This window comes from Trachymyrmex cornetzi, unplaced genomic scaffold, assembly GCF_001594075.2.
Source record: "Trachymyrmex cornetzi isolate Tcor2-1 unplaced genomic scaffold, Tcor1.1 scaffold579, whole genome shotgun sequence".
In the NCBI taxonomy this organism is placed as follows: Eukaryota; Metazoa; Arthropoda; class Insecta; order Hymenoptera; family Formicidae; genus Trachymyrmex; species Trachymyrmex cornetzi.
Window position 1 is genome coordinate 376,394 of NW_017299892.1, and position 18,120 is coordinate 394,513.

Here is an 18,120-nt window from a genome sequence, read left to right on the forward strand (position 1 = left end):
TATTCCTTATCGCAAAGCCGTCAGGTAAACAGTGCGTTGAAATTGTTCTCTCACCGGAAGCGTTTCCTCGCTACGTTTATTCGCCAATTTTATACCGCAGTTCTCCATGCCGTGCGAAAATTTATTTCGCGAAAGCGAACAAACTCTCGCGAACAAAAGCAGCGATGAAGAAATTGCATCTGTTTCTCTTTCTTTCTCTTTCCTTTTCCCGTTTCTTTCTTTGGATTTATTTCTCAAATTTGCATATGTATGTACAAAATGTAATTGAAAAAAAAAATCGAATACAGATAAAAAATTGAAAAAGTGTGTTGAAATATAGATACAATAAAATTTTACGTATAAACTTTATATGAGAAAGTCTCAAGCTATACTTATTCTATCTTTTGACTCATCTTTCCCACCGGCTTTTCCGATTGTATCAACAATAACGAACGGACCACCCAGTATAGAAGTGGATATGGGAACCGGCTCGTTCAATCGATCGAAATTAGCTAATTCAACGAGGATAAAACCATCCTGCATCGGCTTGGCTAATTACTGATGTTGTGTCGATGCTAAGGCGATCAATGTTTTCAACCTCGTAAAATTAACCGGTTTACCAGAAAAATTGTTAATTGTTGGTCAAAGTGGTTAAAGCTGGAATTTTTAATTGTAGATTTTTTTTTTGCAAAGAATTGAGAAATAGCAAAATCCCTTAATATCAATTATTTTTCTGTTTCAAAAAAGACATTAATGATTAAATATTAAAATAAGATAAATCTTACAGGAACATTATGTTTTATCATTTATAATTCCTCAAATTAATATTTATACGATTCACTTGACAAAAATATCTAAATATACACAAATTATTAATGTTTAATTATTGATTTCTCTTTTAAAACTAATTTAGTCTTTTTTTGTTCTCAAATATGCAATAATAAAATATAATATATAATTGATATACCATATGGCTTTCAAATTAATATTTAAGCAAATATTACAGAAGAAATTTTAAGAAGAAGTTGATTAAGAAATTCAAGTTATATATAAACTTCATCGTTTTACAATGACTGCACCTATTTCGATCTGTCAGAACTACACGCGGCATGTCCTGACTTCGCGATTCTATTTCTTGCTTTTTCCATATGAATAAGATATTATCTAGAAGCGTGAATTTTCGACAAATTATTTCTTAGACCTCCTTCGCAACGGACATTCGGTCCACGTTGTCTACAAAATCGCCAAGTGGCAGCATCGCTGCTTTGAATTAACAAGCGCGCACAATGCATGCGCGCCATTTCGCCGGGCACTTCAAAACTGCAGTCGTCGCGTCGCGCTACCGACAAGTTCAAATTCCACCTGTTCCACGCATCGAGACGTGTACACATCCAAGTACGAACGCGAGAAAGATCGGAGTTCAGCGGCTACATTTTAGAATGGAAGTCGGGAGGTAGCGCGACGCGAAAGAGAGTGGGGAAGAAAAAAGATAAAGAAATATAGAAAGAGAGAGAGATACTCACCGAGATCTTCCACGAGGCGCAGCATGACACCGCCGATATGCAGCTCTCCCTTCACGCGTAAACTCCTTTCGACCTGCAGATCCGTCACGTAGACGCGCAGCACCCAGCTGCCGTCCACCTCGTGACCGTCGGAGTACATGCCGGAGTACGCAATTTCTCTCTTCTCTTTTTTCCTCTTTTCTTCTTTCTCTCCTCTTCCTCTTCTTCGCCGAACGGCGATGTCAACGCAGGCAGGCAGGAGGGAACGGGAAATCGGTCGGTCGGTCGGTCGGTCGGCGAAGAGGTCCGGTTTCGCACACGCACACGATACACTAAAACCGGCGCGGACGCGCGCGGTCGTTCCTCGTACTTTACGAGATTCTCGCGCGCGGTTCAACGTCTGGTGAACATGTCACACCGCGAGTAACGTCCACCGTTCGTTCGTTCGGCTCGGCGACGACGAGTACGACGACCCGACGATCGCCACACGCAACGCACTACTGCCGCGCGACGACTGGCCTTCCTTTCCTGCCCCTCCGGATTCGCCGTCGCTGGGCGCATACACGAATACACACGCGTGCGTAATCGCGTGGAAACGAGAGAGACGGCGGAACCGAAGAGAAGGCACTGCGCGCGCGAACCCACCGCCACCTTCGTTCGCTCGGACTCGAGTCACCCGAGTGAAGTCGGCCGCAGGAAAGCCGACTGCCGAACGCGTCGCGTCGGTTATCTTCGACGTCGCTCGGCCGCGCTCGGCTCCGCGCCGCGTTCGTACGTTCTCTCGAATAAAACGGTTACGTGCTCGCCGTTGTAGCAAGCTAGTGAGAATATTTGGCCCGATTTGGAGACGGCGATGTGAGAAAGCGGATATTAATGAAGCGACCGAATGACGAACACTCTGCGACCGAAAGCGAGCGACTTCGTGAGGCACCTCCCGTTTCTACACATTTTCATGAACGTTTAATTATAAGTATATTTAAATTTATTCAGATTCAGATGATATTATTCTAGTGTTCAATAAATACTTAGAAAATTTTAAATGATGTTTCTAAGGGTGCATTCCGTTTCACGCATGATGTGCATGATGCATCATTTGTCTTGTTGTTCACCGAATGTTAAACAAGGATAAATGATGCACATCATGCGTGAAACGGAATGCACCCTAAGCCGATCGGATGAGGGAGGATCCAGTTTTCGACAAAACATAACGCGGTTCAATTTCGCTCGTAAGCAAACTGAAGTGAGCGATTTTCTTTTGTATAAATGTTCTAACGTTGAGAACTTAGCTCACGAAATTCAAATTCGCGGTTTACTTCAGTATAATCTTTTCCAGAAACCGCGACATTTCAATTGGATTTGAATAATTTCTTACCAAAATATTTTCCTGGTAATTTTTATTTTTTTTCCATGATCTCGTGTATTTTAACTTTCGCGTTATTTCTTATTATTGAAATATGTATATATATACATTTTTTATATATACATATCTTTGTCTTACATAGAATGTTTCCTTTTTACAAAAATTGATTCTCTACTCTACATTATTTCGCATGTAAATGATTAAAGCGAGATTATCGAGAAACAAATAACTTATGAAATGTTATATATCCTTTTACAATCAAATAACATATTATATATCCAATGTATAATATTTCCAAATATTTTTACTTCTCGATAACCTCATTTTAATATTTAAATTAATAAATTATTTGAAAATATAAAATTAGTAGAATTTAAACAAAAACCGGGATACGAAGCGTTTAATATTTTTTACATGAAACTTTTAAAAGAATTCATAAAAGTAGTTATGGGAAATATGCAGGAGCAATATTAAATTGACGGTGTTAAATTGAAATTAATTTTGGTTTAAATACAATAAAGCAGGTATTGCGGAACTCTCTCTAAAGCGAAATAGACGACCTTTGTAAAATACCTCAACTGACTTTATTTTCATAATCTACATTCATAGTACTGTAATGAATGAACATACGTTCATCCATTTTGTCCAGGGTGAAAAGTGCACGGCACTGAAAAACCGCGTTTGTGTGAATTTCCCCTTGCGACGAATAATCTCTTCATCCCATTTTGACAGAGAATAAATCGTGGGCAGCGTCATCTAACTAAGTTTCGCTAATCTATTACAAATGCTTTGAATTGTCTAGAATTCATAAAAATATTCACTCTCATACTAAGCATTTACGTTGAGGATAAATAGTCGAGTTTAACGCGCCACGCCCTGTGAAGAACACTTTTCACCTGGGACGCAGAAAAACGATACTTACGCTGTGTTTTGCCGTGCAATAAACGATCGTTTCTACCTAAGAGTACAAGGAAAGAATACTGCGTTTCGTCATGTCACACGCTATACTTCACATCGCGCTTTCTCTTTCTCTCTCGCTCTTCTTCGCGGTAAAAAAAATAGTCGGTATTAGGCGCTGCTTCGTTTAACACCGCCTCTTTTTTCTTTCTTCTTTATATCGTGGATATTACGTGTCGGACTGAAACGTATTTAAGGTCACAGCACACCTGGAGGGAATTGAACTTGCAGTCGCTTTACAGTCCGTAAATTCTTTGGTACTTAACACTTTTCAATGTTGTACTCTTAGATACCGCTAATGCGCTGCACAAGTTACTGAATCACAAAACAGAGGCATGCGCGACCCGATTCATTAATTAAAAAAAAAAAAGAAAGTCGATAACTGTTAAAAACAATTATATTAGAAACATATGAAGATCAGAGATGTAAGATTAGTTAAAAATATTATCGTTCAACTTCTATTGCAATGACTGATCTTGTTATCGGCAACGTCGATAGCTTAGTCTGGTTAACAATTTCCTCATTTCTGTATTACAGTCTTCTGTCGTCGTAATAAAGAAAGAAACTTCAGTTAACCGACAGTTTAGCAATTAGCGCTAAAATGATATCGATGCAACCGATGGCTATTCCCGTCAGTTTTCGCGTGCGTATGTGATCGACGTTCGAGAACTGTGAGCTCAAATCCGACGATCCATCTATGTTTGTTTTTTTGCGCAAGCAAAGACAAGTATCACGGGTGTCAGCGAGTAAGCGGAATCTTATGAAAAAAAACAAAGATGAGGTAACGTTAGTTCGCATGTTTGCGCTATGACGCTGATCATACTTTGTCGATCGCATTTCGAGACACGGTGCTGTAGATCGGATTCATCGAGCATAATTCATTGTCGATAACATTAATAGTCCTCCGTGTTAGATAATAATAAACATTCAACATGTAGCAGCCGACGTCGCCGTTGTCATGACGTTAGACATTTTGGGATGTCGTAAAATCTATTTTAACATCGTTCCTTGCGCGCATATTCATCTCGTGCAAAATTGCGCAAGTACAGAATGTTGTACTCGCGAGAGTTATTCGCGCAATATCACATCTCCTTCAATGTCTCAAACAGGATAATTTTTTTTTAAGCATCTTCGGGATTACGGCTGCTCGCGTGATCTTCACACGTTTAATTGCTTGAAGTAATATCTGCAGTACACTGACATCATCGTTGGCGGTGCATCAATTTTGTGTAATAACTTCTCATCGTTCTCGGAAAATTTCTCCAGCGATAAACTGTATTCCCTGTCGAAGACGCCTGTAAGAATAAGAATCGTTATTAGTCAAACTAATGTCATAATCAAACTTGATAAATATTTCGATATTTGGATTAATCATTTTAGAAATATCTTATATAAATTTGCAAAGATTGTAATATTTTAATCATGTGCATATATAACCCACCTTGGTCAATATTCGTTCTTCCTAATACAGTAAATGCCAGAAACAAAATATCCCTGTATATAGAAAACGGATGATCGCCTGTTTGATGTTTACTTCTTTCTAAGGCCACTCTTAATATAGGTTCCGCTAAGTCGTTGCAACGGACATATGTTATCACTGTTTGCATCAATCTGGAGCAAAAACAAAATTAACAGCTATGTTCATATATCTATTTGTTCAAAGATAAACCTGATCATTTCCTAATCCAGATAATCGTTAATTCTTTCACAATATCTATTTACACTTGAAATTTAAATATAATTGATGATTTAAAAAATGATTTATTGAAACTTACGTCCTGTCTTCTGTGGAATTTGACTTCCATTGAAGATACATAGGCAAACGGTCCATGTGGAGTCGTTCATTGTCCCACATGGTTCTAACACCCACCAATCCTACAGTTCTTTGAAGTTCCGAGTTCTTATCGTTATCCAACCAGAGATCAGGTAGATGACTCGTTAAATTAATTCTTTCAAAGTACCATATCAGATTCCAATATACTATCGGGTGCTCTTGAATGAACTTGTGCTTAGTGAGACACGCGTCCCCCTCTTGACTCAATACACTTTCTAATTCTTTTCTCAAAACTAATGGATTTAAGTATGGTACGGTTATCGGTTCCAACGATTCTTTCGGTTGATCCAATAATTCTACCAATGCTCCCATTAAAGGGTCACTGTTCTTCTCGCTTACTTCGGATCTACATGAGACAAATATATTCTTAGTGATAACTTTATCACTAAGGACGATATCATTTATGTTATGGTCGCTTAGTCACCTGTAATCTAATATCGTAGCTGTGAGAAGGGGCACGGTAGCTTTGTCGCAATATTGACAGACTGTATTCAAGTTGGAATCTTCCGGCTGCCAACCAGCCATTATCTCCTCATCATAAAGGATGGCAGCGCAATGATGGCATCTACTGGCACTGGAAAGCACAAGCTCAATAGCAAGACGTTCCTCTAACTCTCTAGCGCCTTTTGGATACAGACACTCTGCGAGCTCGTACAGTGGACACAAATCTAAATTTCCATCACCTGATTGAAAAAAAAAAAAAAGATTAATATTATTGTGTAATATAAATATATATGATATTTATTATTATCGTAGTTTATATTCTATACCAGATGCTCTTGTTTCGTTTCGATCTTGTATGGAATCAGGGAGAGAATCTAGAGATTCATGCGATACTCCGTAAGCTATTTTTTGTTCACGTTCCTTATTTTTCACTGGCGTACTTGTCGCTGAAATGGCTTCTTTTATTTCGTCAAATTTTTTTACCACAGTCGTTGCAGCGGACTTTAAGCTATTCAAACCACCAAGTATTATTTCGTTCGACTTTTTTCCTGTTAAACTCGACGGGCTAAAATAATAATTAATAGAAACATAGAATCTGGAATTTGCAGGAGAAATATCTTACATATTAAAAATATGTATTTAGTATTTTGTAATAATGTAGATGCATACAAAAGCAGAACGCACATGTCTAATAGGCATCTATGCAACTAACATACACATTACGTACCTGATATAGCTGGAGAGACTAAGAGATTCAATAAGTTGATTCGATGATATTAAATCCTTATTTTTAGCAAATGCCAATCCACCCGTGGAGTATCGTCTACATTTAACGAACAAAATAACAAAAACCAACTCAAATGCGCATGCAACAAACAAACAAAAATAAAATTACATTCCTCTAACAGTGTGATTATAAATTACGTATTTAGTTATCACTTTTATTATGTATATATATGTAACGCATAAATATACATAACAATTTACTTTTTTCATCGATATCGTTTATTTATACATTTTGTTAAAAAGTTAAAAGTATAATCTGTATAAAATCATTATCTTGTATATTTTTTTATGAATATAAAATATAAAGTAACCAAATCTTGCAAATGTATTGTATCACGTCACACTTTTGAGGACTTGAAACGTAATCTATTTACGCGAGGTGTTATTTGACTACAAACGATATGTGCATGTTATTAATTTAAACATACACACAAATATCTTACCCGAAACTAAGTTTAAGACTAGATCCTAAGCTAGAGAGGCTGGACGTTACACTATCCTTATTTTGAGACCAAAGACTGCTTATTTCCAGTCTCTCCTTTTCTCTCTCCTGTTCCCCTTGTTGCGCCACGGAGTGAGGCATCGTCTCACTCCTCTGCAAATGCCCACCCACCGTCATGCCACTTTCATCTACCGCTTGATGAAACGTCGCACTACGTGGGAGGATGTTGCTGTAAACACATATTTTATATATAGAGTGATTTTCGTACTTAAAATCATATATGCAAATGGAATGCATATCTTTGAAGATCATAAAGCATGAGACACAACTGTCTCTCCACAAAAGAAATACTTTTATTGTGCTCGCGATTACTTTGATTACCAGTAACAGTCTCCCATCAAGTGATTATGAATTGTATTTCATATATTTCTTTTTTCTCTTAAATTTATCTTTATTTTGAGAAAATATTTGTTCATATAAACTTTTTCAAAAATTATTTTGCGGTATACTACTTCTAGGTTTTATTTTCGTTCTCGTTTAAATATTTAATGTTTCACACATGCGAATACAATACGGAGTATCTTCGTACCTTCTAAATAAGAGCGGCCCTCCTGGTCTCTCTTCAGTCGTATTATTTAAAACGGTTAAAGTACTTGTTGAGCAATTTGAATCATTCTCCTCGGAAGGCGACACAATCGGTGTTTCGTCATTAATGAGAGCACCCAATGGGTCATTTTCCGTAACTGGTGTGCGTATGGGACTTTTTAAAGGCGATTCGACACTGCGCGTTAGCCTACATGGAAAATATTACATCTACATAAGCCTATACATGCAAAAATTAGCACTGTAAAATTCAATAAGGAAAGATTAATTACGTAAGATTTGACAATGACAAAATGGTCTACACAATAAATACTCGTTTGCATCCGCTACTGTAATACTAGTAAAACAATATAGTCTAAAGAACAAGCGGTTCCAGCGAATGGGGCAAACCTGAGAGCGACACTAACAAATCCTAACAATGAATATATAACAAGATACCTTGGATTACTCGGTGTTTGTTCCAATTCGTCCGATTGTAAGATACTTAATGTTGTTTGATCTTTCACTATGCTATTTTGTCGAAGGAGCTTAGCTTTTAATTCGAATGCTCCGAATCCGGGTAGATCTGACACAGAACTGCCTTTAGTGGCTGCCGCAAAAAGGAAAAAAATTATTTGAAAATTTTAACGTGATTTGTCATGTGTAAAAAAATTAATTTACAATCACTGTGCGCAGCTTCGGTATCCTGAGAATGGGAACTGTCGAGACTAGACCGAGAGAGCGCATGTTCCATGCATTCAGTCTTATCGGTGGTTAAGAAGTCTACATTAGAGCTCAATCGTCTTCTAGCGCTCTTTTTCCCAGCTTTTTTAAATAAAGCTGCACCGACGATAACATTTCGTAATTTGTTCCACATTAACTGACTTGAGTTTGTCATATCGGAAGGCCAAGTTGCCTCTAGAACAGCCTGTAAATACGACAAACAATTAAATATTAAATAAAATTCTCAAGATAATTATAAAAAGTTTTACATAAATGTGTTTTTTACGGTATTATATTTACTAGTTTAAAAAAGATAGACAAATTACCTTGTTGTAAAATCCGTACGTTAAAGCGTTAGGTTGAACACCACTGCGTTTCATATGGAACAATAACTTTACAGCTAAAACTGGTTGCCCATATACCCCACAAAGTTGCATCATAGCTCTGTAGCATACCTGCAGAAATAACAAATATTCATTTATAAAAAGAAAAAAATTATTTTTTTAAGTATCGAACTCAGTATTTATACCTCTTCCATAGGATCAAGACGTAACTTCTGCATTTTGACTAATATTTCATAGGCCTGATGCAAAACTGCAGCAGGTTGGCTGGAGACTTGTAACATGGCCGGTAAATGCAGAAACCAAAGACTGTGACATGTACCAAGCAGGCATCTACCCCACCTGTCGGGCATTGCAGCCTGAAAAACATAACAAATCACACATGCACATTTGCTTGCAAAAATTTACTTTTTCATACAAAGAATCATTTTATTTACTTGTTTTCGAGCCATTCTCTGAGCAACTTTGATTTCATGCTTTGTTCTACGAGCCATAGGACTTCCAGGTACCATACCGAAGGCACTTAGAGAGGGATTCTTTAAACAGAAATTCTTCTGAGGCCTCATTAATTCCGGGTCCAACTTGAACGACTTGTATATTATTGGTGTTTGATTTGTTCCTGCTTCAGGTGGAGGTATAAATACTGTACGTTCACTATGTTGAGATTCATCCAGTTCCAAAAGCGTTACTGAAAATTAAATGAGGAATAAAAAAATCATTACGCAATATCTCATGTATGCATTAATAATATAGAAAAATGTATCTTATTCGTACCATTTTCCTCCTCGACTCGTTCTGTGCATTCATCGAAAAACGCTAACCCTGCCATATCCATATCAGATACGAAACTTCTTTCTTCTATGAACCTATCAATTTACATTTTTGTTAGAATAAAATTATGATTATATGTCATGAATAATATTATGATAGAATTGATGAGGAAAAATGAATTCACCTGATAAACATTTGCGTTCTGACAAGCATGGTGTAAAATTTAGCATGGGCTTTATCGCGACTTCTCAAAAACGCTTGGATATTAAATAAACTTGTCGGATCTGTTGTTCCTACAGTAGGCGCTTTTGTAATCGGTAACAGATAACTTCGATATCCTTTGAGAATCGTCGCCATGAATCTTAAGAAAGCATCCTGTATTTCAAGTTCTAAAGCTTGCTCCTTTCGTTTTTGTTGAAATTCCCTATCCACACTGAAGTCTTCATCTCCTCTATCTAATATGAAAATAGTATATATAAATTAATGTTAGATAAAAAAAGGTAGTAAAAAATAAGTAAATAACAATAGCAGGGTATAAATAATAATAACAATAATATACCTTTTTGGGAACAGCTAGTTTTTCCCCACGAAATTATCTTGGAGGACAAAAGCTCTAACCAATTTCTGAGCTGTCTAGCTGCCTTTTTAGGCAATAATTTAACATTTAGATATTTTTTATCGTCACATATTGCAATATTATTCGTATCCAAATTTACACAATTAACGTCAGAAGGAGGATCATATAAATCAAAGAACCTTGAATCTACGCCGATCAGAAATGGCAATGGTGCATGTAACACCTGCAATTTAAATAATAGTTGTCTTTCCACTTTTTGCACATAGTACAAAAAAAAATGCAAATTTAGTATACGTTACCTCTGCTAATCCTAGAGGACACAATGGTATATAAGGACATTGCCACTTAAAAGGAAACAAAATCATGGCAATGGCCTCGCTGACGGAAGTTAGTACATCCGGACGTAAGGAGTGAACCAATATTTTCTGCTCGGTCAATATTAATAATAGTATTAATAAACAATTGTCAGGTCCCAAGTTTATCAGTAGTTGTCTGAAACTTGCGCCTGATCTAGGCAGAGCTAAATCCTCCGGTTGAGTCAAGATTAATCTATCCTGACTACTGAGCTGTACCAAGATTCGTGGACGTTGCGGACTTGGAAACGGTATGTCGCATAAAAAATACGAGATATATTTCTCGATTGGGACACTCTGCGGCTTATCGTTCACCATGCGGTGTAGGAAAACCAAAAATTTCTCGAACGTGTCAAAAAACGGCCAGTGAGATAGTATACATATGGATTTACTAATATTCAGCGATTGGCTCGCAGGATCTGTGTACTGCAACCTTTCCAGTTCCAATATACTAAGCTTCTTGAGTATGCCAAATCTCTTAAACATCTTCATTTTCACTTGCGGCTTATCTTTAGTTATCTCCATATTATCTGAAACGAAAAAAAGATATTATATAATAAAGTAGGATACACGTGTCGAAATATTTTTACTCTGTATTACAAATGGATTCGTGATTATCTATAAAAAAAGTCAAAGATTATCAAATTAAGATTATAAAATATATTTGTACCACTGTTTTTATTATTTTCAACTGTGTCCATGATCTCCTGACTATTTTTGCAGTTTGAAGTATCAGGCTCCATTTGAACTTCCTCGTAAAATGTTATTGCTGAACCATATATTTTTTGAGCAGCATCGGCAACTGTTAAGACAAACGTCGAGAATACCGGCTTAGGTTTACACGCTACTTTAGGCCAACATTCTATAGTCGCGCCCATCGGTAAACAAAACATGGCGACAGAATTAGGAAAGACGAAACTGTTATAATCTACCATGGGATATTTGTAGAGTATCGCTGGTTTAAATGATACTAAATTAGCGCGATTCATAGATTTCTTATAGCACAAAAATACATCGCTGCCCAGCATCCCTTTGTTCAAATTCTTATTAATAACACAGAAAGCGTGTGGCGGACTCTCTCCTTTATTTGTCAAGATAACACAAATATCCGTAACCACAAGGGAATTGCAAGGCATCTTCCGACTCGCTCGTCTGTATGTTACAAAAATTTTTGACGTAGAATTATTCACATTTGCCACATGACCTTTAGGGGTCTCCAATACCATTTCAGCATCTTGCATTATACGTTCTTTTCCATCATATATTACACCTACAAAGTAAAATAACATTTAGATAATACAATTAGTAATAATTTCAGTAATATTTAGAGTCGATTGTATATTGTTTCATAATGTTTGTTCTTTAATTTCATTATGACAGTCACTCGTGTTACACTAAATTATAGTACATATTAAAAGTGACTTTATAGAAAGTATTTAAATGCAGTGGCGTAACATGATCAACTTTGACAATTGAAATAATACATGCATATGTAATAACGTTACAATATCATTACTGAATATGTAATATTTATATACTTTTAACTTTACTTTTATTCCATAATATGTATATGTCAGCTTTTAGTATGCACTAATACAGTGTAATGCAAGTGACTGAATTCACTAGACATTAATTTGATGTCCCTCTCTCTTACCAATGTCAACCAAGGGAGGTTTATCCCGCCCTCTTCTATAGCACAAATAACATTCGTTTGTTCGTAAACTCCCATGATTTAAATCTGCTGGAAAACCGGATACTGTATATTCTAAGAGTGTATATCCCTCCGGACAATGTTCTCCCAGTGCAGGGAATATTACGGCAAGATCTGTGATAGGAGGCGGCATGTGCATATCTTTGAGATGAGTGCCTTCCTGACACCAAGCCTCCAGCTTGTCGTTAGTCTCATTATCTTCGCTAAGCTCGTCATCCTGACCAGGTAGACCGGCAATAACAAAATAATCTGCTACCCTTCTGTCATCCATATTTTCTAAATAAGACAGATTACCAAAACATCAAAAATTCTTTTGGTTAAACTTTATTTTCCATATACCTCGTAACATAGGTATAACGGCCATCAATCTTGTTGACTACTGAGGACGTTTCTGTACATGGCACTAAACTGATTGTTCTAAAATCTTTCTCACATAAGCACTCGAAAGAGCATGTGATGTGTCGTTTCCTAACACACAAGAAATATTCTACCTCATATACCAACAAGGGCAGTTAACTCCAACATCTTAGATATGATACTAATATTCGAAACATTGTAGTAACTGGTCCTGCGCTCCCTCATAGGCTTACAATCTTATAAAAATATTTTGTCTACTCATCAATACAGGTTTGCTGCAACGGTGGAGTATTTCTCAGCGCTAGCTTTGTGTTATTGCTCGGATAAAGCTCGATCGAGTCGTTAAGGTGCGTCACACAATCTAGAAGACGATCTCCTGGATCTCCTGGATTTGGAAACTCATCAGGAAGCGACGGATACCTTGATTATCGTTCGAGCTCACTTTACGGAGTAGACGTCCTCGTTCCTCGCGCGTTGTCCCGCATCCTCACCTCGCTCTCGGGAATTTGTAAATAAACCGGACACGGCGTTCCTCGCGCGGATGCGTCGGCGTTCACTTGTCGACGTCGACGCCCGGCGGATCAGTCGGCCGTCGTCGCGATCGCATCCCTCCGTGCGAGTTCCCGTTTGTTGGCTGTTGCTCTCCTCAGAACGGAGTCATAGGTTAGACGTCACACACGCACACGCGACGGAGTTACAGAAGCGCGGCCGCGGACGACGTTATCGCGCGTTGTCGTGCGCGACTGGCGCGGAGCTTGGCGTCGTCGTCGTCGCGCGAGTTCCGCAGCGGTGACGCACCGACGAAACTGCGTTGTTGCGTCGCCGTGGCCGGAACGCACCTTCGCCAACCTTTGCAGGGATCGGCAGCGTGCGGTAATGTTGGGTAGTGTCAAATGGCCAAAGTTAGTCCCCACTGGCCCGACTGCCCCTTGGCAAAATGGCCGATGACCGTGGCGATGGCGCGGCTCCTTCGAAAGCGGTCCCGCGGCGCGGAACCGAGATTGGCGAGCGTGCTCCTCTCTTCGCGTACGATCGCGATAGCGCTATCCTCCGGGACGATGGGTGTGTGGTAGGCGCCGCGTCTCATCTGGTCTCACCTTGCATCCTCCGGCTCGTACAGCGCGCGTTGTGCCCCCTTTTTTTTGTACCTCTGTGTTTCTCTTTTTTTTCTCTCTCTTGTTTTTTTCCCTTTTATTGGAAACGTCAAGCCCCCGGGGTCATTCGAATCGCTAGGAATAAACAGACGTAAACGAGAGCCGGGGTTTCGAATGCATGACGTTCAAGGATCAATTATTACGTTAATTATGTGCTGCGAGTTCGCGTCTAAAAGACCGCGCGGAGATTGCGACAACAGTTGTGCGTGTATTCTCGACGCGCCGACGATAAAGGATAGGAATTTGTATTATGATTAACAAATCAGCTGCAGCAATTATCTTATAGCGAGATAGAGTGTTTTCCGTTTCACGCATGATGCGCATGATATATGTATCATTTTATTCTTGTTATTCACCGAATATTAAAGGGTAAAATGATACATCACGCGCATCATGAAAAGGAATTATACACTCTTGTTAGGAAGAAATAATTGATTATAGCAACAGATTATAACAGATTTGGCATAATCTCACCTGTTACATTTTTTCTAATATTTTATTTAATTGTTACACTTTGTTCATTGAATATTATGAAATAATACTAATTTGAAAAAAAGGTTTTGTTTAATATTTTTTAATGTTTAATTAATGCAATGTAAAAAAATTAATATTTTTCAATATTTTAATACTTTTAATATTTTTGGAATCCATTAAAAGTAAATAATTAAAAGTAAATAATTTAATGAATATATCTGTGAAATCCGTAAATATTTAATACTTATTTATATAACATTTAATTTTATAAAGCCAGAATAATAAAAAATATTGGGATATTCTTTGTTGTAAATTCTTTTTATCAATATGTACATTATTTTGAAAAGATAAATGATGCACTGAAGGTCAAGATAGAATGATATGTTTGTGTCAGAAAATGGAAAGCACCTAAAATATTCTTTTCATGGTCGACGTGCTTTCAGCATTTTAGTTTTAACCTTTTACTGACACGTCAATATATACATATATAATTATCTCGTTTCAAGCATAAAAAGAAGTGCAGAAAAACATAGAAATATAAGTCTATGTATAGCTCCATTATTATGGTAATTAAATTAATAATCTGTTTTCTTCTTTTAATAAAAGACTATTATCTCTGTACGTTTGTTCATTTTAGCTGCATCATTCAAATTTTTTTAGATAATTGTAAATATATATATATATAATATATTTTATATGTATTACTAGAGAGAAACCTGAGAGAGGTCATGTCGGTTTTTTGCTGTTACCGTCGAAATCGCTCGTACACTACCGCCAGTACATCCATTTTCAATTTGAGAACTACGTTACTATATACATTTTCTGACACTCGATAAAATCGTATCGTCAAGAGTAGATATGTGGTTCGTCTCTGTACTAAATTCTCAGGACAGAAGCATGCCGACTATCTATAGGAAGTTTAATGGGTCTTTGAACAACAAAATTTAAATTTCGCATCTCGTACATATGTAATAAAAGTTGCCAAATTTTAATAAACGAAACTGAAAATTCAAATAAGTTAATTTTGTGATTTTTGTCTTATAATATTTATCTTATAATATTACGAAGTTATGTTTCTTTATGCAAATTTTCAATCCGTTTTTAATTACTAGTAGAGTATAACTCTTTTATTTTAAATAACAACACTTCTAACATATTTCTTATTTAATATTTTAAATAAGTCGTATCATTTTTTTACCGATTCCTACGATTTTATATTTTTTAAATAAGTTGCTGAAACTTATTTTATATTTTTTATTTTAAATAAATCTTAACAGTTATTTTACTGAGCCATAATTGGCATTATACGTAAGTTTAAAGAATTTTTGAAACACAGAATAATTTGCAGCAATAGTAGTGTCATAAATTAATTTTTAGCTGAAAAATTAAATAATGATTAACAAGATATTTAATACTTTTAACCAAAGCTGTATTGAGCGCAAATTGTTTCGCAATATTAAGAAAATTTGCATATATCTTTATAAAGGATGTATAGAATATTATCAACCTTTATTTAAGCATGAATCATTTAAATAATAAAAATTGAGACATAATATTCGAATCAAAAATACCCCACACACGCAAACAATTACTGATTACGTTTACAAGAACCATGCAAATAATATAGGATTTAACAAGTGTAAGAGATGCCAAAAAATTTATATGATTTATCAAAATCATATAAAATACGAATAATTGAATAAACCGTGAATATTTTTTACACGCAATAATTGGGTATTCGAACGGCGCCCGGCGAGGGAAGGGGCGAAGGGTTCACGCGGCGAACAGCGAGGGGAGAGGGAGCGTCAAGCGTGCCGCGCGGCGCGGTGGTTGACTACGTCATCACTTTGGCATTCGCTCGGCGATTTCGGAGGGAGACGGACGCGTTTTACGACTTACGAGTCGCTCCGAGTGTCGCATTAATTAATGAAAATTAGATATCTACGAACGCGAATTACGTAAGATTGCCTAAAACTAAGGAGTGTACTAAGGGTAAACAGGTTTTGTTGCACGGTTTTTGCTTTATTTCTTAGATTCATTACGCACATACACAGCTCATGAATATTTTAGATATTTCATATATTCTCACATGTACTACGGTATAAAAATGAGATTCTTATTGTTAGATATTTCAAATTGTGGCTTTTTATCACTTTGAATCGTATAATTCTGCCATTTTCGTGTTACTCCGCATTCTTATGATACGGGAAAAGTAACAGATAAATAATATTTAAAATTATAAAATGAACGTTAAATATGTTCCTCGGTGTATCTCATAATATAATTATATCACATTAAACGACTCGCGCCGCTAAAACTAGATACATATAGGAAATTGTTTCATTAATTGGAGAACATTGAAAATGTAAAGAATATATTATTTTACTTCGTAATATACGTTAGTATTTCAACAGTTAGACGGTTGGCGCGCGGCGTTGAGGCGGAGACGGCAAGGGGTGGCACGGAGCGGCGCGTCATCATGTTTACGCGTAGTTACCGCGCAGTTATTCTCTTACCACCGTTCGTACAAGCAGGTAATCGTGTCGCGTGCGGCTCTTTTTCACTTTACTTCTTGAAATCTTATCGCGAAGAATATAATACGAAACGTTGTACTTAATGAATAATTAATCATACTAGTAATCGTATTATGTGAATATTCATAAAATACAACAATTTGTAATATATCTAGCATTTTCTGCGATTATTATGTTTCAAAATGAAATGTGAAGAAGAGCGGCATGCGACACGGCTACTTGTCTGTACGAACGGTATCATACGAGTCATAAAAAAGCAACGTTAATATGAATACTCTGCAAATAACGCAATTCCTGCTTTTACAAATTAATATAGTTTAGTAATTAAATTAATTTTTTGTTTTTTTGTGCACCTTTCGTTATATGATCCGTTTAAAAATTAAACGTAACTTTGAAATAATTTATCGACAATAAAAGAAACATTTCTCTTTTTTATTAATCTCTGGCCCATTTCATTGACTCTAATTATATCTTACAGACATCATCTATAAATAAAAGATTCAACTCTTTTATCTGCTCTGAATTTATTTTACAATGATAACGAATTGCAGACGTGTGTTTGATATTCGTTTTTAAAAGTTAACCGATTGCATAGTAATTGCATAGTAATATAGATAATAGCTATATATTACATTTTTCAGATCATCTTCCCTCTCACGGGTACACCTTGACGTGGTGGGAGGGCTCAGTACCCAGAGGATATTTACATGAAAAGAACGGTTTTCTCAAGTATATCTAAAAATTTTCGGATCTGTCTAAATGATATATCTAGATAAATTTTTAGAAATTTGAGTAAAATCGTTCTCTTCGTGTAAAAATCCAACGGGGAAGCTAACGTACCCTCGTCGCCGATTTACTTGAAAATGAACGAATCGCAGCCGGTTCGTCGCGTCGCGCGTTTTACTTCGGGAGTGCCGTTCAAGTTATCGGACTCAAGTTATAGTCCGCGCGCGATTATAGTGTATTATTCGCGAGTGTTTTACGCGAGTGTCCTGTGCGAGAGGATGTCAACCCAATTCTGAGAGGAGGAGGTCTTGGAGAGACATCGGACACTGGTGGAGCAACCTTGCGGTAAATATTATTTTTTACTTGTATAAGATAAACTTTTTTTGCTTGTTTTTAAATCATTTTATTTGACAATGAATTAAAAATGATTATTTTTAAATCATTGTTAAATAAAATGATTTAAATAATTATATGTTCATTAAAATAATTATATATATATATATATATATATAT

At 36.6% G+C, this 18,120-nt stretch overlaps 2 protein-coding genes across 4 annotated transcripts in view; both read right to left on the minus strand.

Annotated features, from left to right (window-relative positions):
* Nucleotides 1-1,641, minus strand: part of LOC108766357 (unc-112-related protein) — a 45,869-nt gene extending 44,228 nt beyond the window's left edge. The window contains exon 1 of the mRNA XM_018515606.1: nt 1,503-1,641. Within this exon, the coding sequence (XP_018371108.1) occupies nt 1,503-1,641 (139 nt within the window). The remainder of the gene's footprint in view (nt 1-1,502) is intronic.
* Nucleotides 1,642-3,231: 1,590 nt separating this feature from the next.
* On the minus strand, nt 3,232-14,067 carry Crag (DENN domain-containing protein Crag). Of its 3 annotated transcripts, XM_018515590.1 has the most exons (19): nt 12,306-12,633; nt 11,322-11,921; nt 10,598-11,181; nt 10,281-10,521; nt 9,906-10,176; nt 9,725-9,816; nt 9,388-9,638; nt 9,139-9,309; nt 8,936-9,064; nt 8,568-8,814; nt 8,346-8,496; nt 7,894-8,097; nt 7,306-7,533; nt 6,804-6,899; nt 6,403-6,641; nt 6,057-6,315; nt 5,574-5,978; nt 5,240-5,409; nt 3,232-5,093 (listed from the first exon to the last, which is right to left on the minus strand). In XM_018515590.1, the coding sequence occupies exons 1-19, from the start codon at nt 12,631-12,633 to the stop codon at nt 4,957-4,959; spliced, it is 4,803 nt and encodes a 1,600-aa protein (XP_018371092.1). In that variant the 3' UTR covers nt 3,232-4,956. The 3 variants fall into 3 exon arrangements, with proteins under 3 accessions (XP_018371092.1, XP_018371093.1, XP_018371094.1); XM_018515591.1 differs by lacking the exon at nt 6,804-6,899 and having other exon boundaries at nt 12,306-14,067; XM_018515592.1 differs by lacking the exons at nt 6,804-6,899; nt 7,306-7,533; nt 7,894-8,097 and having other exon boundaries at nt 12,306-14,067.
* Nucleotides 14,068-18,120: the final 4,053 nt, after the last annotated feature.